The following is a 24,103-nucleotide window of genomic DNA, read 5'->3' as shown; positions in this document are numbered from 1 at the left end:
TTGTAGCTGAAAGAAAAAAGGTAGGCACGTCTTCAGACGATATATCTGTGCTGGCCTTTGCGTGCATGTCGTTTAGCTGATACCCAGAATGTCTCTGTTCATCGTACAGCTTCAGAGGTCATTCAGAGAAGCCTTTTCCTCCCTTCTTATTCTTCTGGAGCTTCAAATTAGGAGGAACCTTTTCATCAGTGTGGAGATGGAGATATTTACATATCCTGTTTCTGAGGAACTCATGTCCTGCTTGAAAGTAGATTGGAAATCCCAAGCTTTGCTTTTTTTGTTACTTAATATATTAATATTTTAAAAGTTTTAAAAAAGAAGAAAAGAAAAAAAAGAGGAAATGGGAACATTCCAGTTTTCCTTATTTACTCGTTGTGTAGTTCTGTGGTTTTGCTTAAAAGAAAGAAGTAAGTTTCAATATTTTTTTCCACTGAAGAAAAACAAATTGAATGAACGAGAAAGCTTGGCAATGTGAGATTTCTGCTTTCTGCAGAATGACAAAGATAGATTTTTATATTACCAGTATACCTTCAATACTTATATTGCCACCATTATTGCACGCTTTTTGATTATTTATCCTCACAACGTTCCAGCTGAGATAAAGGCGTCCTACCACGCTGATGTTTCAGAAGTGGCCTGAGTGGCAGTGACGTTACGTGAGCGGCTGAAGGGCATACCAGCAGAAATCCGTGTGGCTTCTGGAACAGAGCTGTGTAGCAGACATTCTCTGCTTTCTTCCCCATAAAGGATTTATATTTGGTCTTTATTATTTATTTTCTTTGAAATAAGAATGAATAAGATCAGAATGACCTGTTCTGCTCTATGTGCATGAGACTAAAAATTTGGTAGCGCTGTCTAGATGCAATACAAGCTGTGTAGCTTTTCTTTCACTTGAATTCATGAGAGAATATCAGGAACACATGGTTGAGTTCAGCTGATTAGGGATTCAAGAGAAGAAAATGTATTTTTCAAACTTCATAGGGACATCTTGACAGAGCTTAATTCTAATCTGCAAAATGATCTTAAATGGAACATAATGACTTTCCTGATTAGCACCCTCAGCCCCCATCATTTTGCAACTGGAATCAAGCAAGCATCTATGTCTGTATGACAGGTATTTTGTGGCAGCAAGCAGATCAGTGCTACCTGCTGGCGCTAACATTAGTTAGTAATACTGTGTTTCTGAAAGACTTGGGTTTGGGGGGGTTTGGAGGAGGGGGCAGAGTGGATCAATTTTGGTGCAACTGCTTACTTTATAACTGGTAACTTTGTAATGGAATTGACAATAGATGAAAATTGTCAGCTTTAAATCATAAGAAAGCAGGTCCTTTGTGAGCAGTGTTTTCTTCAGTGACTAATTACTTTTCACACAGCTTCTATTCATTTACTTGAAGTTAAGCACTTTATACGTCAGGGTAAGAGTTTGGCACTTTGCAGAGCTGAACTGCTAGGAAGGCTTAATCCCCGCGGTAGTGCTAAACCGGCTGTAAATATTGACATGGTTCTAGGGAGCTTCCTTGTTTCTGAGTTACACTTCTGTTTCTGCTTCTCTCCTTACCTAAGCTGCAGGCAAGCCAGTGAATTAACATGTCCTGACTATACTACTTTCTGCCCACAAGTAACCGTGAAATATCATAAGCACTGGATTCCTGTGTGGGAACTCATAATGGGTAGTGATGGCTGTATGAGGCAGAGAACAACTTTGCGTGTTGGGCAAGTGTTAAAATGGATATAGAACAACATGAATTTCACCTTACTTGCTACATACCGCTCATTTTGGTTATCTAACCTACTTGGAGGTCCTCTATTAAAAACAGCTGTAGAAATATTGCAATCAGAAATAAATACTGTTTTCCTCTCTGCTACAAATTTTTGAAAACCACTTGCTACCACTGTTAGAAATGTTTTCTATTAACAGGTTATTGTATTTGATTTTTTAAAATAATAAATATATGTTTCCTCAAAATATTGTATAGCTTGTGTTCATCAGCATGTCTTCAACTGATGCAGTGATTTTTGTGTTAAGATTGGCTGAGGAGCTGGATTGTTATTTTTAAATCCGGGCTGAACAAATGTTATCTTCATTTTTCTGGAGTCATGACATCCTTCAACTTCGGTATGGATCAGTTCTTTACTCTGAAGGAAATCTACATTTAAGAAGCCTGGAAATTTTATCCTGTAGAGATAATAACTTCAGGTATATCGTTGCCTAAAGATTTGGTGTTGCATAAACGAACAAAAAACCCATAACTGATAGACAGTGGTGAAGTACCTGGAAGTGTTAAGAAGTAATGAAATAATAAAAAGATTCTTGAATGGATTTGCAAAAAAACTGGTTTGAACTGAATTCATAGCATAGAATTGTGTTACTATTTGCAGTTAATAATTCCAAATTCCTTGTTTTCCAATGGAAATGTTTCACTTTTCCAAAAGTAAACAAGAACGTCACCAATCAAGTCACATACTGTCAACAGTATAAATTGTATTCCTTGAAGTTAATACCCATGCTTAGCCTGAAACATACTCATCTGAACTGTTTGCTAAATTATGGATGAATTCGTTATTAATGAAACAGATGCATGAGCTTGTAGACAAAAAAGCTAGAATCAGTACTTTTGAATGGTGTATGTTCCTTTAAGCCATGAGAAAGAAATTAATTAGGTGTGCTTCTGGTCAAGATTTTACAATGGAACAGAGAGGGGAGTTTTATTCCTGTTCTAATAAAATTTCTTGAAAAAATAATGTTCTTTACATTGGGCATATCGTTTCAGCTTCAATTAATTTTCCTGCTTATTTAATATAGTAAGGCTCTTGCCATATTCCTCCTGTGCAAGCCCGCCTGCATTGTATTTTATGTGGAGGATGATGTAACAGCGTTTTCTTTTCCTGTAGTAGTCTCTGTGCTTCTTGAACACATGGATTAGCCTTTTTCATTTGCCTCAGAAATAACAGGAGAGAGGAGGGCAAACTCAAAAGCTTAGGACTTTGGGCTTGAGTCTTCCTTGCACATTGTGAAGTTTTAAGCTGTTGGGTTGCTAACTCCAGTAGCTATTGTAATGTAAAGGAGCCTTCAGCTCCCTGTGTTCTGTACAAGTTCAACTCCCCAGGTCCAGGCAATTGACTCCAACATTTTTAGCTAGCTGATAAGCTCTTCCTCCATTAGCAGGATAGCTTTAGCTGCTAGTTTTATGCTTACACTGTGAATAAGGCTGGAACAATAACTACAATGCATATAGTTGTCTCTTCATAGAAGATAATTCTACCCAGGACTCATTACTAGTTCTGTCTGTGCAATGGCTGATAACTTTAAAGACTGGGAGCTTTTAGTCAATAATTTTAAATGTCTCAAGAAAATGTCTTGCTTGAATTTTAACACCCTTCATTTTCTAGGTTCTAAGTTATACTTAATATGTTAAATAAGATTTACTTTGAAAATGTTTCTCTGATCTCTGTTAGGCAATTACTTTGCATGTAAAGTTGTTCTTGTATATAAAATGAAATAGGTGCTGATCATATAAAATATGGTAGCAGAGGCATTTTTATTTCATGCCATAAAGTGAGAGGGCATCATTTGTGTAGACCATCTGTCAGTAGTTAAAGGCATTTTAACTGGTACCTCCACAGCAGCTCTGATTATTCTTTCCAAACCAGGTACCAACTTCCATCAGAAATTAAAATCTATGGGAAGCTGGGCTGAAGCTATATCTGAGAAGACTAGGGTGCAGACATCCCTTGCAAACCAAATGAAATCCATCTCAGGTCAGAAGAAGAACCACTGCTATGGTTCCTCTCAAGGCCTATGTGAGTTCTGATAGCAGTGCTAAGGGCTAGCGGGCAAATGCCTGTGTTACAGGGTAGCCCGTTTGAAGGGTCAGATCCAAATTCAGTTTCTAAGCCAGTAACCATCCTTACAGTGGGACTGTGTTCCTCCTTTGAAGTGTGCCTCCCAAATCAGGGTGAGGCTGGCCACGAGGCTGCCTTTCCTCAGAGAGGTGGGAGTGGAGGGAACGCCAGGATGGGGATAAGCTGAGAGTTGCTCCCATCAGGGCTCCAGTCTGAGCTGGTAAGGACCAAGACTGGGAGGAATCAGTCTTGTTGACTTCTTTGCTGGCCGTCTGGGCAGACTAGGGTTTGAGTTATCTCTGCAAGGTCACAGGATTTGTTTGTTTGTTTTTCTTAGCTGCCAAAGTAAGATTCATAAATACGCACATCAGTCCTTAAATCTATAGTACCTTTTTCACCAGAAACTTTCCCATGTAAATTCACATATTATTAAATCCCTTCAGTTCTCCATATGCTAATCCCATGTTAGATCTAAGATCACTTTATTTGATGTGCATGTGGTAAAAATAACGTCAAAGATCGCTTACCATAACTCATGGGTACAAGACAGCAGACTTAAATTTGCCTTTAATGCTTAATTCATTCCTGTGTGCTCAACTCTCTCTGTTTTTTGTGCATGTGAGTTCTTTGTATTGCACCAGCAGACACAGAGTGAAACAGATACCTCCCCGAATTACTCGGAGGTTTTGAATGTCTGGTGGAGGCAGTCTGTCCCCGTGGATAAGTATTGGCTTGACATGGCCTTGAGCTGTTTAGGAGAGAAGTCTGTGACAAGCATTCTTCCATGTAAATGTTATTACTAGACAAGCATTGTGAGTTGCTATACATATTTTAAAATTTGTCCAAAAGATGAAACAGAAAATTTCTCTGAAACCTAACAAATGTTTCTGAATCTGCATGGCTGGACTGCTGCAAATCTTGCATGTTTTTTTTCATGATAATCAAAGGATCTTTTGCACTTCTAGCTGGGCTTGAAATACCTCAGGAATAGCATTTCTCTGTGTGTTTTTGCCTCTATTTCTAGAATAGGGAAATACTCAAGGAGACAAAACAGAAAACGTGTTTGGAAGTTTTCAGCAAAAGTCCGAAGCTACTGCTTTCATTAAATAGCTGGAAGCCAAAAGACTTTAGTGTTCAGCATGCAATGTGTGGGGGGAGAAAACTGGAAAAAAAAACATCCAGAGAAACAGGTATTCTACTTACTCATGAGTTTGCATCTCTCTTGAGGATTGGCTCACTTACTGTCGTAATTGCTGTCTTTAACAACTGGTCACTTGAGGATGAGGTAGGTTCCTACTGGATGCTGTGACAGTGTCTACAAATTCAACTTCTTTTAGTCTTTTCTTTATTGATTTTAAAACATCTTTCTCTCTTACCTAAGTTCATCCCCTGAAGGATGTTTTCAAGAAGAATTTCAAAGGGCTTTTATAAAGATGGCAGTCTTGAGTATGTATAATGTAAAGCAAAGGTCTCATTTTCATTTGTTTTTCAAGTATTGAACGTGGCTTTCATCTGTGCCTTAGCTGCATGTGGCTTTGAATATGGTATGAAATCACTTTCCATTTTTTCAAAAGCTTTCTCCTAGCTAATGAATGCCATGCATAATGAAAGACTATATTCATTTATCATCCATAGGAAATCATTTATCACACAGCAGAGGTATATTGTGGGAAAAAATAATCAAAGCTTTTCAGTTTTTCTGGTTGGTTACATTCAGAGTAGCAGAGAAATGATTGTTCAGTTAGTTGGTTAAACATTTTGTTTATTAGATGTTCCAAGACAGTTAGTAGTTCTTAACGCTGTTGCATTTTGTGGATTGAAGTCTGTTGTTGAGGAGGAGGGGTGATATCTTTTTTTAATAGTGCAACATGAAACAGGAAAGTTTGTCTTGGTCTTTCTATTCAGTGAAATGTGAAAGAGAAAGTGCTGGGGGGAGCAATCACTTTTGCATTGTGCCGTGCTTGGAGCAGGTCAAACTGCTGGCATAGGTATGTTGGTATGATATGGATATATGAGATGAACTTGTGGAGAAATGCTAGAAGGAGCAGGAAGTGGCAACTTGCTACTGGAACAAGCCAGCAATAATATCATTTTTCAAAAAGCAAAAGAGAAGGTAGGACTTGCAGTTCTGGAGTATAGTGACTTTCTGGGTTGCTTCGGAGAGGTCCTGCTGAACGTTTGCCCTGCTCTACTGAAATTACTGTAGCATTCGAAGGTCTTAGAACCAGAATTAGCACTGGCGCTCCGGACTCGGTTTATGCAGTAGACTGTAAGATTCCTTGTTTCAGCACCGATCTCTCAAGGGGCCAATACACACTGCAACATCCAAACGCAGATTTTACCCACTCTTCTGGCCTCAGATTTTAGGCCAGATTTCAGGCCTTGATTTTAGGGCTTCAGAATTTGGCTTTTAGTGAGTTGCACACTGTTTCATAGTGCAGAATAATTTCAACACATGCACACATTAAATATATATATAAATTTATTCTAGCTAAATCAATGCTTTATATAACCCACTACTTCTATAAACTGAAAGGCATGGCTTATGTTTTTGTCCATGCATAGTAATCTTAAGTAGGGTTAAGATTCCCGGAATGGCTCTGACTTTGTGCTGTTTTGCTAACCAAAACCAGAATAAGTAAAGAAGAAATATTTTTATCCTGACATTATTGCCCATAGTCCTTTTGCTAAAAAAAAAAAAAATGAAAATTCAAGAAAAACTGATGAGGAATTCTTAGGCAAACTCTTTTTATCACAAAGTTGTATTTATAAAAAGAGAAATAATTTGGGAAAAGAAGTGTTCGGATTTGACAGATTTCCCAATTCAAAAAAAGCTTCCCTTAAACGTTTCTCTGAAGTGTCAAAGTACTTTTTTCACTCTGGAAAAACTACAGTTAATATAAGGTAACAAAATCTAGGCATTTGCATGAAAAAATTTGAATTTCTTAAAACAAAAAGTGTTGATCAAGACAATTCAAATTTTATCTTTTGATTCAAAAAGTTTTTCAAGATACTGGTATTTTATTCAATTTGGGGTGGTGGTTTTTAATGATTAAAATGTCTATCACGAAAAAGAAGTGTTGCCTGTCCAGTGCTATCTATCTTAACCAGAGTCATAAAATTATGTAAGTACTGCTTACATGGAATTAGGTTTATGAAATTTTGTTGAGTAAAAGTTACCACTTGTCATGCTCATAACATTTGATTTTACTAGAACATAGCTGAGAAAAGCTGAGCTGATACTAACCATGATTTTCTAATCAGTATAAGCAAGGATAAGACTACTGGGACCATGATTTAAACAGATCAAGCATAAGGTGAGCATCACCTTGTCCTTGTCAACATTTTTCCAATAATTCAGAACTGGTTCCAAAACCAGTTTTATTATGGAAACTAGGAGTTAAGGTACTTTCCTTCACCCTGCTCTGGAGAAGTTCTCAGTTCTGGTCTTTTTTTTTTTTTTTTTTTTTTTTTATTTCTAGTCTCAAATTCAGAAGGATGTGTTGCATTTTTTCTCCTTTTATCTTTCTTGTCCATTGAAATATTTCAAGAGTTACATGTTTGTCAATACTTCTGAGGTGTGTTTGTATTTCAAGCCATGGTTTTTGCAGGAGAGTATTGCAGTTCCATCCTGTTTGAATTTTTCTCTGTAACGCGATAGACTACCGCTCTGTATTATTGAGCTACGAATGGCAAGAGAAATGCTTCATTTCTGTTGCCTGCTGAACAGGCTAGATGATCCTGGGATATCTGTTTTCTAGTCACTGCAGCGCGCTCTGATGATTCCTGAATGCAGTCTGACTGAAAGAGCATTCTCCAGCAGAAAAGAAACAAAGGACTTTAAAACTAGAAATTTCATTGTTAAAATATATGCTGGAAAACGTAGTATAGAGGAGAGGAGAAGAAATCATATCTTGAAATCATGAAGTTCATCCTAGTTCAGCCATAACTAAAAGATATTTATTTATGTAGATTTAAAAGTATGTGACAGGATTTGATGCATTTAATAGGTGTGGTAACAGCCATGGACCAGTTCCTGCTGGGTGAAGGCTCACACGATTGAGGGCCCATTCAGTGCTGAAGTTAAGCATCTGCCTGTTTTTAAAGATTTCAATAATTAGACAGGTTTCCACTGGATATTTCATTATTAGTGTATGATGGAAAATGTAGTATAGAGGACAGGAGAGGAAGTCATGTCTTGAAATCATGGAATTAATTCTAGCAGCGGTATAAGTAGATCTCGGTGCCTTCTGTATACATGACTTCATAACACCTGGCAACATTTGAAACAGCACTTCATTCTAGCTACCTTTTATTGGCTTGTAACTGTACCCTCTTCAAAGTCTCAAAACATTTGCTACAATAAGAATTAATGCAGATTTTTTTTCAATCTTAAACCTGATTACTGAAGCAAAACTACACAGTAATTTGCTAAGTTGTCACTTCCAATGAAGGGTTATGCATATTGTAAGAGTTCTGTCCAGATTACTTCTTCAGAGCAGGAAGGGAAAACTTTTTTTTGAGTCTTTAATTGTCCTCGGTGGATAAAAATAATTCTCATCTATGGGACTAGCTTAAAGCCTATATATTAGTATGAAATGTTGACCTCTGCATGTGGGTATGCTATAAGTACATTTGATACCAAGTAACTAATTACATTATAAGTATGTCTCAGGATACAAAATCTAACCCAAGTTTTAAATAAATGCTATAGTCCATAACTACTAGTTATCCATGGTCTATCTGTACTGGTTAAGTATATGAAATATTTTTTTATTGGAACACCTTCAAATTGAAAACCTGTTCCACTGTGGGGGAAAAAAGCATTAGCTCAGGTGCTGCCATAGGTCTGGATTGTTGGAATGGCTTTATTAACACTGCTACCTCATTATTTTTTTTTCCTGCCTTTCATGACAGACAGAGAGGGAAAACCATCCAGATCAGGAGACAAATGATAATTCAGTAGTTTCTACACAGCCTTGGACAAGACATTTAGGTCAAATCCACATGATTCCTTTCTGAGTCCCTAAAGTCTCATTTAGTTCAGTGGTTCCCACAGAGGATTTAGCGAATCCAGATTTCACTGCAGTATCCCCATTTAGCTTCTCATAGGCCAAATGACCCTGGAAGAACTGAGTCAACAAACTGGTTGAAAGTTGTATCATCTAAATCTAGGCAATGACTTGGGTTTTGGTGGATGTGACCTTTCCTCTCTGACTTCTGCAAGAATAGCATAATGGCACTTCTTTATTTCAGAGAGGTGCACTGACAGTTTACACATTGAAAAAAAAATGGCAAGGTATACCAATGGTAAGTGTGATGAGTAAAGAGAAGCCTGATTCAATTTCTCTATTGATGTTAGTGTGTTTCAGCTAGCCTGGTTCCAGGGTAAATGACATAGAAAAAACTTTCCTCTCCCTTCGCTGGCTGCCTTTCCAATCTAATCACCTTCCTTTGGGGTTATTTGCTCTAGTTACCTTTAACAATTGCAAGATTTTAAAAGAAAATTGACAGAAGGGTGATTTTTTTTTAAGCTGATTGTGTCCATTCTGTAAAAATTGTATTATTTCTTTACACAATAGTCAACCTTATTTCTTTAAGAAAAGAAAGAGAAAGCCAGATGCATTCCTTATGTCAGTCACAAAATAGATTGCAAAGTCTTCAAAAAATAAAAAATGCCCAAACCGTGATACAAAACCTTTATTATCCATTAAGTTGCACCTCTGTGGTAGAGATTATTCTGGGTTCTAAAAAAAATTCTCAAGAATGCAATTTACGTTACTGCATATGAGACTTAGGGTGTCTTAACAGGGAACTGATTTTTTTGCTGCTGTGTGTGAAAGAAAAGGGCATCTTCAATGCAAACCGAAAATGGAAAACCCATTTAGAAGCAAGTCATCAGTGGTGTGGCCTTCAGAAAGGATCCATTAAATGAAAGACATTTTCTTTGATACTATTACTGTGTAAACCACCTTTACTCCTACCAATAGAATTTTTAAAACAAAAATTTTTCATACATATAAATTATTATCCAGACTGACAGCTAAGTAGAGACCAAATGTAAAACTAAGCGAGCATCCTTCTCCCATTCTACCTGCTACCCCAGTATGTTTTCACAGTCACTCTTAGAAAAAGGCAAGCCCAGTAATATCTCAAAACAGTATGATTCAATTCATGCATTTTGGGTTAGAAATGAAAGATCAGTTGGGCTAAAAATTTAGAAATTGCCTTTCATTTCTGGTCTGCATTTTTTAATTAGCAGATAATTATCTCCATTTTAACATCTGCTGTACTGTAGATTAAAATGAGAGCATTAGGATGTCTCCCCACCCCCCCAGGAGAACTTGACAGACTTTCATTTGTTTCGTTAGCCTAACTAAAAGGTCATTGAAATCAGTGAGCTTCTTTCTATGGACTTAAATGCGAAGCTTCAGAGAAAGTTCAGTGGTGTTGGGTATCAGGTAACAACGTCTCTGTCCTTAAAAGTATCAGACAGTTTATGAATATACTTAGACTTATTCTCAAAGGAATTTGTATTATTAAATGGTTATTAATGACTTATTAAAGTATGATTTTTTCAAGTGCTTTTTTTAGTTAAAAATTTGATTGTATTTCCAACTTAACCAGGTATAGCAGGATCTTAAGTAAATGGTTTCTAACCGTAAACTAATGGCAGTTTTAGAAACTGGCATTTATATTTGCTACAAGATACATTTTTGCAAAATCAGTATGATCTTGCTAAATATTACAGGCATGTAATAAAACTTAACTTAGATTTTTTAAATCTGGTTTTACCTATGCTGATCATGTTCAGCTGATGGCTGGAATCTACCACATTTTTCAATAGGTCTCATTTTAATTTTCTCTCCTCCATCTCTCCTTCCATGTAGATCCCTTTACGGGAATTAGGTCCAGCGTCATGAACATGGGCGAATATGCCCCGTACGCGCATCCATGTGAGCACTTTGCTTATAGGTGAACCATCAAGAATCTCACGACAAGATGGTGAATAGTTTACAGAAAACAGATTGACATCCAGTCTAGGATTAAATTGCATAAAGAAACATAGTTTAATTCAGCAACATAAAAAGCAACTACTCTGTAATCATGGGTAACTATATTTTTTTTAATTTTGTAAATGCAGTGGTATTATTTTTTTCTTTGTGAGAAAATTATGCAAACAAATCCGCTTTATTTTCTTTTATGTTTCAGTGTTGATATTGCACTTAAAATGAAATCTCAATATTTAATAACATAAAATATACATAAAGTTAATGATGCATTTGCAATGTAGTTTTCAAAAAAAATTAATACAGAAAAATAGGAAATAAATCAAGTTTGTATTTAGAAGCAGCCACATCTCCTAAACAGTCCTGGAAGAAAAGGAGACGGAAAACGAAGGGGAAGGGGAAGGAAAAGCTCTTCCCAGAACCGTTTCAATTTACTTGTATTCAGTCCTGTTGTTCTCTCCCAAACAGCATGTTTATTTACAGTAAAGTTTAATAATTCTTCTGTATGTAAATCCAATCATTAATTAACTTTCCAAAACCTACCATATATCTATTTTAGTCATAACAATGAAACAGGGAAAGACCAAAAAACTTTTCCTCGGTCTGTGGAATTCTCTTAATGCTGAAACGAAGCAGGTAGCTGTGCGTGTTCACACTGAAAAAGGAGCAATATTGGAAGATATTAGAACGGAGAGCAGGGATCAGGGGCTTAAAACCGTATCACTTTTGTGATGTGCTCTTTTATTAGTGAGGCTCTCTTATTTCAAACTTACATGGACAATATACCCAAGCTTTACCTTAGTGGCTTTTCAAACAAAACAGTAGCAAGTAATTCTTTATCTGTCCTTTGTTACAGAGCTGATCTATGTTTTGTGCCACAGTGTGGCTCTTTGTTCCCTGGTGTCTAAATAAAGCAATCCTGCAAATGTTGTCTTTGGCTGCTCTGTTGCTGAGGTACTTTTCAGTGGTAAGAACTAGTGAAACAATCTCTGAATCTGCACTGCAGTAAGTGAGAAAGGCTGTGAAAAAGGCTGAGAGTCGTGGGGAAGTGTCCTGGCCTTCCCATTGGGAGGGATTGGTGTTTCTGTCCAAGAAATTGCTTCTTTACCTCATCCTTACTGGGGTCCTTGTTTTTTTCTTTCTCATGTCTTGCGTTCATTTTAGTTTAATTTAGTTGAATTTATATTTCAATCAAGTTCAATTTAATCAATAGGTTTTAGTTTATGCCTGATGTAGACCTTTGGAGCTGGAAGTTTATGTAAGGAATACTTAAGAGTCTGACGTGCACAAAGATGCAGATTTTTAACTTATGTACGGTTTGAGGGACAAGTCTACTGCTCATCCAGCATGAGACAATGGCGAACAGGTTTGAAAGTGAGGTAACTTGGACAGGATATTTTTGCCACTAATTAGAAATACTAGAAGAAGAAGAAGCTTTAAAAAAATGAGAGGCCTTTTTTGTTACCTATGTTGCGAATGGTTCGCTGAAGTAATTCACGAGATTCTGAGTACTGTGAATCATAGACAGCACCTGTCTGAGATCTGCTGCCTTGGAAGACCTCTATTACTTATGTTAGTAGAGTAATAAACTCCGAGTTTTAAAGTAGATTATCCACCTATCTAAAAATACCTTTTAATAACTGTTCTGTTTACGCTTGCTTGCACAAAAAGTATCGTTTTAGTTTCTCGGTGCTAAAAGCCTTTGGCTGTTTGTGTTTAAGGATGGATCCTGTAACCAAGGGTGCTCAAAAACCTGCATTTGTTTTTCTGCTTTCGCTGTGACACTGTCTGTAAATACTAGGTAATGAGATGGTTTGGCTGTTTAATTACTTTGCTATGGTGATACAAAGTAGCAGTGGATGCTGGATTTTTGTGGTTGCATGTGACCATACACCATTATGTTAAGGGTTTTAATGGAATTACCACAACTGAGACCTGAAGCCTATATGAGAGAGTGAATCCATGTGGAAGATCCCACTGGTACGTTTTAAAAACTGCTTACAAAATAGCTACGATTCGTCTTCCTTGGATGAGGAAGACAGGATAGATCCTGCCAGAAAGAGGCCTATTTTAAAAGTGATTCTAGATAATATGTTGGACTGCGGTGAGGTAGATGTGTTATATTTCTAGTAGCAACCACTGAAGAAAAACTGTGAACTTTTATAACGTAGCTTTAAAGTGTAGTGTTTCATTTTAGGGAGGGATTGAGCTTTATTCAATTATATATATTGCAGTATTAAATAGATCAATGCAGGCCAGTTTCCTCTGTTGCTATGGTATGCTCTTGTAGCTGGTTTTGTACTAGGGGCTGTCACCCTTCCTCCTGCTTCCCCTCCCCTGTGTTGCCTTCTGCCACGCGTGCGTGCTGGGAACAGGCTGCTCGCCGTCTGAGCTCCTGCACTCCAACACCCACGTTCATTCTCACAATTAAGAAAAACAGCGCCTTTTCCTTTAATAGTTTGCTTGCGAGTTGTTACACAAACCTTCTATGAAACAATATTTTAAAATGCTTACGATCTCAAAAAAGTCTTTCCATTGTGAAATTACAGAAGGAGATTTGCAAAGAGGGAAGCGTCATCTCTGTCAGCTCTGCTCAATATATTGCTTGTCATCTGACCTCTGCAATTTCTGGAAAGTCTGCAGTAGCAATTATCTCATTTGGATTTAAAATGTTACTGTTGTTTTGTATTTCCTGATGAACAGAGTTGGGTGTAAACACCACCTGATAACAGTGCTCTTTCAAAGGGTTGACATGATTATTTCACTCACTTAGGCATGATTAGAGCTGTGTTGGAAATACTTTTTTTTCCCATCCTGTCGAAGCTTTCCTTTATGTCATTTTTTCCGTGATCTATTTTGTAATGAAATGGAGTATCTATCAATTTTTTCAAGAAAAATGCAAGAACAGTCCCTCCTAGAATAGACTATCATCAACTGATCATGGCGTAGAAGACCCAGGTTCAAGTCTTTGACTCTTCCTTTTCACACCACAAAAGTGATTGTCAATCTCTGACTTTTCCAGTGAATGCCTGACCATGGAACTATGGGTTACAAAGAAGTGCTCATTTATAGACCACTCGAATATTTCTGTACCTTAAGTTGTGATTCCTAGTTTTGAGAATAAATAAAAGATGCAGTGTGTACTGTTACCTGGTATCTAAACATTAGGTTTCAGTACAGCAGCCGTTAATAGCGTCATGAGAAAATAGTCTGGCATAAGCAATCCAGGGAGATTGAGATGGCTCATTCTAATTGATAGAATTTTTGAGAGGAAATTATTTTGGTGAAAATCTGCATGCAAAAGACAATTCCACTGACAATTTTACAAGTGGAAGGAAATGTGTGCTGGTCTGGATATACTGTAAAGTACTTGACTTTCATTTTTCATAGGCACAATTAATTAGATCTAAATCAGATTACTTCAGTTTATGAGGCTAAAATCAGATTATAGATTTATATTGGTTCATCTGTTGGGCACTGTACTATTGATTGATTTCTGTTAACTGTCACAACTCACTTCTGGCCCAGGATATATTTATTTTGCTCACGTATAGTATTAGATGCTTTGTCTTCTGGCATAGTCTGTCACTGAAGTTCCCTAAATGCCATTTTCAAAATTCCTAGTTTAGAGTATCTTAGGTTTCTTATGGTTGCTCAATTCTGGACTTCATGCAGAAACTCTCTTTTCTGCATGCTTCTTCACATAAGCAAAGGTAATGTGATCGCCAGACTTCAGGAGGAAAAGGAATTGCTCCCATTTCGAATCAATGTGTGCTATTATGGGGGGGAGAGGACTCACTCCATTATAATCTTCCGTATGTATGGACTGTATGGACTGCTGGTGCCCTTCTCTCTTGCTTTCTAGGGACTGCTATCGCTTGAGAACTGAAGCAGTTTAGTTAAATAGGGACACGGAGCTCTGCATGGAAGTATTTGGGGAAAATGTACACCTCTGTGCTGGAAATGGCTTCTTAGTCTTAAACCCTGTATGTCCTTCTTCTGAGTAGGTTCTTTGTAATATCTTCCCTTTTTCCTTCTGTCTTCAGATATGTTTTGTGCTTTATCTTCCCTGAACCTACAATTCCTCTTCACCACGGCTTGTATTCACTTTACTTTCTTCTAGTGTGTCCCATTTTAAATCCAGGAATTTGCAGTGCTGTACTGTTCCTAGAAATTACGATGCAGTCATTTAATTGAAATTTCCCTTAACCAGGCATTGTAGGGGGAAAGCCTTCCTTCCATTCCACAAGATTTGAATACAGAAAAAACAATTACTTACCACCAGGAATGAGAAATGTGTTTCTTCATAAACATTTTCACCCAGAGGAGGTTGTGGCTGACTCTATAATGTAATGCACAAAGTAGTTTGCCTTTGGTGACCTCAAAGACACAATCTTGGAGAAAGTACATTACCAAGTGAAAGATGTGACGTATTACCACATGCTAAAATAATCCTGGGTTGAATTTAGCAGGTGTTATTTAGGGATGTACCGTTCGCAAGATTTCCAGTTGTTGCAGTGTAGCTTCACCTGTGATTCTCTTCTCCTACTATATGATCAGAACTTAAATCATTCCATTCATACTGTTTTGTTGGTATTTTTGGTCTAGAGTCTAGACAGATGCAATTATTTTCGTGAAAAGCTGAATGCAAAAGAGGCAATTCCGTTTTCTTATTTACTTTGTAATGACAGTGCAGGTTTACTTAATGCTATTTATAGAGCCTTTCCCCACTGCACTTAAGTATGTGCCCAAGTCTATCCATATAGCGCAAGCACTTGAGAACATACATCAGTGATTCCCTGTATGGGAATGTAGCTGAGAGTGTGTGCAAAGGTGTCTCCTATTGCAGTGATGCATACAGATCAGAGCTTTCAGTTCCAATGAACAATAGCTTATCCTAGTTTCATTTTCTTTTTCCTTTTTAAAGTCATATTTAATAAACCCTTGCTGAAACATTTGACTGTACCAAAATATTTCTCAAAATTTCCCTGACTGCTCAAAGCTTTTTGAATACATCCATGAATATAAATGTGTTCATTCCCACTGCATATGACAATATTTAATGACCTCATTTGGACTTTTCTGAACTTCTCAGTGTGACACAACTGTGATGTTTAAATAGTACCTCACTTTTTTTTTTTTTTTTCTTAGAGCTGTGATGCCAATTAAGAGCATGTATGCATAGCAGATACAGTGAGCACAACTATCACATCTGTCGATTTCGGAGAGATAGCAGATGCTTCAGCAAAGATTATAGGATGCCACAACATGAAACTTTTATCATATTTTAACATTATCATTGTCAAATGTATATTCCACATGACTTCCACTTCACAAGGCTTGATTAGAAAGGTTTAAACTTTGGCATGATATTGATAGAACAGTTGGTGCTATTACTTGGTATCTGATAGCAAAAGGTATCATTTGCTAAGGAAAATAAGAGACTCGCTTTTTATTTCTGTTGAAATGTGGTATCATTTAAAACAGGAGCTACGCGTGCCCATATTCATTGTTACTTTAGTGTAAGATTAGGTTATTGTATGAAAAGATGTTATTTGTTCTTTGAGACATCAGCCACCTCTGTGCTAAGTTTTGAAAGTAGCAGAAGTAAATTCCTCTTTTGGTGTGTTCATCCAAGCGTACAGGTAAGTGAAAATGTAACTTTTGGCTCATCCAAGCCAATCAGCCAGGTGATTACTGCATGCGGTTTCACACTGATGGAGACGAGCAGCAGCATGCAGCAGTGTATGTACATGATACAGTCAGGATAAAAATAATAGTTTGGTGTGATAGCCAATACATTTGTAAAAGTATGAACCCATCCCCATCATTATCTTCAGGTTGCACAACACAGTTGTGGCAGCGTGGAGTTCAGTCGGGTACCGGGGTGCCGAGTTTCACAAGGAGGGTGTTGTAAATCTGAAGGGCTCTGTGCTGTGTTCTCATCCAGCCCGTTGTTCTTATACAGTCAAGAGATCAACGACATGGAAATGCATCTAACTTAGTGTCTTGTACTCAGGTGATGCTTTATCGGTTACAGGGGTCTTGCCTCAGATTGGTTTCGAGGCCACCAACCTCATAGGCATCTGCTGTATTTGCAGCTCGTAGAATGTAACCCTTCTAAACAACATTAAATAGAAGATGAAAATATCCTCAGAGCTTTTCGTCATTTTTGCCAGATACAAAAAATACTTTCCTAAACTAAAAGACTGTGTGGCTTGGCCCCTGACACAGCTGCTAGGGTTGGAAGAGTCCCCTGGATGGCTGCCTGCTGTAGCGCTAAGAGTGGCAAAATATTTCTCTCTCAGGTCTGGCACGAGCAATTAAAAGCCTGGACCATCAAACAGCTGCTGTAAATGGTGCGGACTCTCTTGCTCAGCTGTGAAACGGGACGGTCGAAGGCTTCTGTTTTTGTTAGGTGCGGAGGAGAAAGACGTGGGAAGGAAAGACACAGGGCGTGCGGCACGGCTGTGCCCGGGACAGGCTCGGTCCAGGGAGGGTCCCGGTAGCTCTGCGGCAGCGGGGCCGGCCTGAGCGCGGCTCGCGCCTCAGCACCGCTCTCCCGGGAGCCGCTGCTCGGGGCTCTGGCTGCTCGCGCGGGGCAGCCCCTGCTCCTCTGTGGGGCTAGGCTGTGTGAGCAGCAGCTTTGCGGCGCTCAGGCCCTCGGCTTAGACCACAGGGTTCTAAGTCTGTGATAGGGTAATAACAAGTGAGGCAGGGACAAACGTCTGTTAAAAAGTTAATAGCAAATGCTGACACAAGGACAAGAATATCCCCACCTGAGTGGGTTCTTGTTAGGCTTTGAAATGAAGTGTAGCAAATCTCCTCGAGACTGCGGAGAAGAGTTGCTGTTTGATGCGAGGCAACTTTTCCATATTTCATAATCGGAGGCAAAAAATGCAGGCAGCAGTGTCTGAGCGTATGAAGACTTCTGATCTTCATTTTTGTGACCAGCGGACAATGTTTCATTGAATATTATGCGTTACAAAAACATGCTGAGAACAGTTTTTCCTCAACTGAAAAGTTGTGACCACTGCCATAGGATCTGAATTCATTTTTTCCCATCGGTCATTTTATAAATAGACAAATACTAAAAAGAAGCTGATCTCCCAAGTAGCACTTGGTATCCTTCAGGAAGAAAGGCATAAAGAGAACTTCTGAAATAATGCCTGTGTTTTCTTCTTACTGTAGATTTGTACTACATTTTGGATCTGATGGGAGTATTTATAACTTGCATATTTTTTCACAAATATGCTTTCTAATCCCAGAATCTAAGCTGGTGAGTGTCATTTCTCACTGAAGCATTAATTTATTAACCCAAAACCATTTTAAAAGACAACTTTTAGAGGAAAGCTGAGTAGAAACATTGTGAAGCAGCCAGATAATTTCTGTTCCTGACGTTATTCCGTAAGTCTAGGCGCAGTTGTCAATCTTAGTGAAGGTGCCAGCGCTGATATGAGCATATTGTTTGTATGATATGCAAGAGCTTTGGGAGATGCAGAGTCCTTGTTGCTATCATTTATAATTAAAGTGTCCGTCACTTTCCTCTGAAAAACTGCTTTAGCAAATAAATAATTAAAGCCCTGATTCTGACACACACAGTTGAATGGAAGAGTACTGTTTTGAGAACAAGCCAAATGCAGTAAGTGGGATTTCTTCAAAGTTGCAGGATAAATAATAGTATTAGAAACTTAGACTAAAACAAATTGAAGTTTATTAAGGTAGAGGGCTTTCTGGTTTATGTGCTTGAAAATCTAACTCCACAAGTATCTAAAATAATTCACTTACAAGCTGACTAACATTGCCCATACATGCCTAAACACATTATCTTTCAAGCAAAGTAAAAACTAGTCTTAAAATTAGTGGCTAGAAGAGTGTTCCCTGCTTATTTGAACAGCCAAAGATGAACAAGCTGCGAGTCCAATCATTTGTGCAGTACAGAAACTTTATAAAGCTGTGTGTTATCTAATGAGTTTATTTTACTAGAAATGTCTATTTGATAGAAGATTTTTCTTTGATTCTTTAACTGAATTGATATTTTAAAAAAGGGTTATGCATAAATGATGTTTCTTTTGATAATTTCTAAAATAATCGAAAAGGGTTGAGGGAAATTTCTTGAAACATGGATGATGTTATGTAGTCCCATTTTATTTCAGCAATAATCTTACTTCCGTAATAGTTGAAATAATTGGAAATGTCCAAGGCCCTTGCAGCATTGCAGGAGAGTTTCAGTTGATTTGCTCTCTTGAAATTAACCTTTTACTATCGCATGCGTATGTTTGTCATTTATCCCCTTTTTCTCAGGTGCAAAGAGGGCTACCAGGGAGTCCGCTGTGACCAATTTTTGCCGAAAACCGACTCAATCTTGTCAGATCCAAGTACGTCAAATGTTTTCTTCTATTTTTATCCCATGCTGGAGGCTGTTCTTGCCATGAGAGATGACCCTTTGCGTATTGTTAGAAACTGTATTGTGGACCACTCTAGGGGCTTATAAAAAATGGTATTTTTCTTGTTGATCCAGCTGTTTTTGTGAAGATAAAAGCGCATACTCTGGTCTCCATTTTAAAAAAAAGCCCATGATCTGTTGCAGTAAAGTTTGCCATCAGAGGACTTGATTTCTGTGTAATTGGGAACCATACTATGCCTGTTTAAAGCCCAAATTTTTGTGTTTCTCTTCTTTTGACTTAAGCACAAATAAAATCACATGATCTAAAAGAAAGACAACTTAGAAACTGCAAAATGGTTCCTTCAAAGAAAACAAATTCATATTGACTGGAACTGTAGAGATGATAAATCTCTATAGAAATATGTTATGTCTTCTTTTTTCCTCCTTTTTTATTCCTTGAGTTTATACAAAAGCCAAATTTCTTACCTTTTACAATTGAAGCTGCTCCTTATTTGTGGAGTAAAGATTTACTTTCAGTTAGTGGAGAGAAAGTAACTATTACACTGCTCAGTATATGCCAAAATACCATCAGTGTGTGTGTTCTGCTCCTCCACTGTCCTGCTTTTTTAATTCTACTGACTAATAAAAACATGTCAAAGCTATTAGCCTAAATGAATTTCTTGGAACGAAACCCATTTATTAATTAACACCGGATTGTTCATCTTAAATTTTTAGATGAAGTGACACATAACAAAGGGTCATGTCCAGTCTCTTATTTATGTTCTTACACCTGGAAATTGTAATGCATTCTAGTCGTCTTGTTTTGGATGCTTTCTAAAAATTGATTCTTTTTTGTTTGTGTTTTTTAAAGGATAATGCTTGTTCTTCTACTTTTTTTGTGCTTTCTGTCTATTTTCTTGTGCTCCCCTGTGAAATACTATTTAAGAGACTGCAAAGACACCTGTTGTTTTGTGGAACTGTATGCTGTACAGCTCCTATTAAAGCTTGCTTTGTATTTAGTTTAGTTTTGCTTTTGCTTGACCTTTAACTGTATATTGTTGAGCCTATAATGAAAATGGGCAGTTTCTACCTCTGCCAAGTTGTTTGTGCATGTGTAAACATAGAAGTTGTGTATGTATCAAGGAGAAATGTACTTTGCATCCTAAAAGCGGAGGAGATGAAAAGCAATTAGCTACATTAGGACAGGGTGGTACCTGACTCAGTTTTGCTAGGGGGTATGTGTAGCTTTACTCTCTCAAGAGGAGGGGGGCAATATTTCACTGAAATTCATCTAGATACAGTACAAAGCCCAGAAGGGAAAGACTCCTGTTTTAAGCTGCATCTAACTAGGCTAAGAGTCCTACAATGTTTATGTATTGCAAACTGTTTTTGGTGTTTACAGCATTGTTTTGATTGCTCAGACTTGTTTCTGTTAACTTGGGAGACACTTGCTCTGGTTGGTTTCTGTTTGTATTGTTTCCATAAAATTGTTCAGCCACCTGATCCTGTTCAGTAAGCTGAATTTCTGCTGAAATTTCCTTGTTACACTTTCTGATCATACAGTTAAGTTGATTTTATTTAAGATGGGTTGCATTCAGAAACACATTATTTAGAGTACATAAGAGCAGGAGACCTTTGTCTGATGTTGACATAGATGTACTAGACACAGGTACGGGCCCGGGAAGCTTCCCCTCCGAAACAAACAAGGTTAACATAAGTTAAGTGTTTTCCCAGTCAGTTTTGAAAACTATCTCATATATAATCCCTAATTGCATCCCAAAGAGGAAAAAGGGCTGTCACATTTGTGTGTGTAGACATACTGTGAGATACGTCTCTGTGTGTGCATGCATGTGCTCTTGTTTGCTAAGCCTGACTAGTGTGAAAAGTAGATACTCCTAACTTTCTTTTGCAGCAGACACTGAAACATTACCATTCTGCTCAGGAATTAAATCATTAATCTATTTTTTTCTCTTAAAAAAATAAATACCACATTAATTTTTAGAAATCAATAGCAGTAATATTTGCTATTTGCATAAGCTGAAGGGTTTAAAAGGTATTTGACACCGCAGTCAAGTGCAACATCATCATCTCTATATGTTCTGGTGCTGCTTTGCAAAGATACAGTTTTGTGGTTGCATTGCTGTGTGTTTGGCTTAGGAAGAGAACTGCTGAAGGATGCTAAAGGGTGAATTTGCAGAAATAAGAAATTTGCAGAAATCAGAAATAAGCAGTTTTTTCAAAAGGAAGATTGAGTTTCCAGCATAAGTTGAACACTCATGTGGGTGCTGTTGTGTCTGGACTGCACGTGGCCAGCAGTGACTGGCATCAGTTAAGGCTGATAAACAAGTCCAGCTCGCTTGAGTGTGGTGGGATTGCCTAGAGTGGGCCATAAGGTTCTTGCTAGTAAACGTGTTCAGAAGTGCTGACTAGCCTTTATAGTGTTGTGGAGTAGCCCTGCTCGGTCCAATGAGTCTTGAAAGGTAAGTTGTATTTGGGCTGCAGATAATCCATTTGAGCAGTTTTTATATTGAGGCAAAGTTTAACATTTCAAACTTTGGCTATTCTGTGTGGATATTCTAAAGCAGTAAACAAAGCAGTCGAGGATGTCGCGTAACCAGTATTCTGCTGAATGATGTTGAAGTCAGCCTTCAACTTTTTTATTCTTAGAACCTTGGGGTGCCTTTAAAGGATTTGCTATGCAAAAAGTGTAATTTGAGTTTTATAATGTGCAGTATTAATTTTAAATTTGACATATTATCAAGGCAAAACAAGAAATTTGTGGTAGAGTCAAAACAAGATGCTACCATTTTTAATTAAATGTTTAATTAGTAAGTCACAAGTAAATCCCAGTGTGCTTCAAAGCAGTATCAAAATACTTTCAGTATCTGTGTAATAGGAAAGGAAGGACATTTTTTCTTCTTTCGTTTATGTTTTAGTTGACATTGATACCTAAGTGTTCATGTTCCTACTACATAAAACATACAGGTAAGACTGACATCATTTCATGCTAAACAACTCTCCATATTTCAGTTGTCCCATTCGACTTCAAAAACTTAAGTGAAAAGGGATCCCAAAAAGAGCTCTTTGGAGTAGGACTCTACCAAATATGGGGAATAGTATCCAATCCTTTTTCAAAATAAATGCATCATTTTCTGAAAACAGGAAGATAGGATAGAAAGCGTATAGGTCATTAAGCCAGGCTTCTGCTATTGCATATAATTCCTTCTGTGAGCTGATCATGTTTCATTTTTACTTACTTAAGATCAGTGTGAACTAGCCACTAGAAATGGATCTTGCAACCTTCCTGCTCTGAGGGTTTCAACACTTTTTGAATTTCAGCCTAAATGTATTCACAGCGAAAGTACTATAATCTATCATATTATGAAAACATTGGTTTCTGTAAAAGAATGGCCCCACTATACATAAAATCTTTATCATTTACTACAGCAGGATTATGGCTTCATTCATTTTCTGGAAGTCCATTCAGTCAAAGAGAAACGTGCTTATTTTAGAAAATGTCATACAATATCTGAAACGTATATGGAAAGTTGAAATGGCACCTCATAAAATCAGTGTGCAAAACTATCCAAATACATACATTCCTGGAGCTTCACAGACCTAATTCTAGAAAGGAATTTATGATCTTCCACGGTAACCTCCTGCTTATCACCAGCCAAAGTGTGTCACCCAGGAAGTCCCACAGTAATCTGCAATATCTAGTTAAACTGGAACGTTTTTTGCAGAAAGACACCTAAACTTGATCTGACATTTCTGAGTGTTAGCAAATTTGTCAGTTATGTTCTGTGTGAAAATGTATACCTTCTTCCTACACTGATACTTCTTTTTACATCAGTTTCCACCAATAAAACCATGTTATGCTTTGGGGCTGGTAGATTGCCTTTTTCAAAGGTCAGAAGTCTTGGTCCTATAGAGCTACTTGTAGCCTGTGATCGTATAATTCTTAACCTGTGCCAACATGGCACAAGACATGTTTGGTTTTGAGTCCCACCAAAGACAAACTTGCAATGTCATGTCTAGAATTTGCAGTTGCTCATTCTTAGATTAAGTCTTTATGTAGCAAAGGATCTGAGACACCCTTTTGGAAGACTGGGACTATGAATAATAAAAACAACTACCGCTGGTTTCAGAATGAGAGAGTATTTTGCCAGGAACGTTTAGCCTCATTTAGAAAGCCTCAACACTTAGAATTGCAGCAAGAACAAGGCACTAGTATAGTGCTGCGCCATTGAGAAATGGAAGCGTGAGCGGGTCCTTGTTCAGAACATATCAAAAAGTTGACGCCCGAGAGAGTGACTGAAATCACAAATCTGCTACTAATGCATTGGGCAAAGAAAATCATGCTCAAAATCACTTTCAAATTTAATAACATAACTGTTTCCTAGGATCTTAAAATGCATAGGAAACCACTTGAATTAATATGTTTCTGTAGGCCAGCTGATAGTGACATCTGCAGACTGTGCATTATAGGTGTTATTTAGTGATTTTCTATCAGCACTCCAAAATAGATTTTAAAAAATTACAAGAGTATTGGTGATTTTCATGTTTCTAATGTACAGCAGGAAAAAGCACTGTAAGCTAGTGTAAAAGCAGTTTCCAGACTTCCTTAAAATTTGATTGCTTTCATTACTTTAGGGTACAATACTAGGGCTTTAGAGTGCTTTTACCCTATTTTCATCAAATTTCCAATCCTCAAAAAAATAATTAGAATAGGCTTTTGGTTTTCTTTTTATATTTTTTTCCACAGGGCATGCTTTGTAGACAGATTGAAGGTTTACAATTGCTTTCCATTTTATATTTCAGATTTGAATGATTTCAGCCTTTACAAAGCTTACATCTTTGTTTA

At 37.5% G+C, this 24,103-nt stretch overlaps 1 protein-coding gene across 3 annotated transcripts in view; it reads left to right on the top strand.

The window, feature by feature from the left end:
- The window catches only part of NRG3 (neuregulin 3), a 456,623-nt gene that overhangs the window by 312,350 nt on the left and 120,170 nt on the right, over window positions 1-24,103 (top strand). For all 3 annotated transcript variants that reach the window (XM_064513775.1, XM_064513776.1, XM_064513777.1), the window contains exon 3: window positions 19,158-19,231. In XM_064513775.1, the coding sequence (XP_064369845.1) occupies window positions 19,158-19,231 (74 nt within the window). The remainder of the gene's footprint in view (window positions 1-19,157; window positions 19,232-24,103) is intronic.

This window comes from Dromaius novaehollandiae, chromosome 6 (genome assembly GCF_036370855.1).
Source record: "Dromaius novaehollandiae isolate bDroNov1 chromosome 6, bDroNov1.hap1, whole genome shotgun sequence".
Lineage (NCBI taxonomy): Eukaryota > Metazoa > Chordata > Aves > Casuariiformes > Dromaiidae > Dromaius > Dromaius novaehollandiae.
The sequence above is the reverse complement of the archived record's forward strand: the minus strand, read 5'-3'. Positions and strand labels throughout refer to the sequence as shown.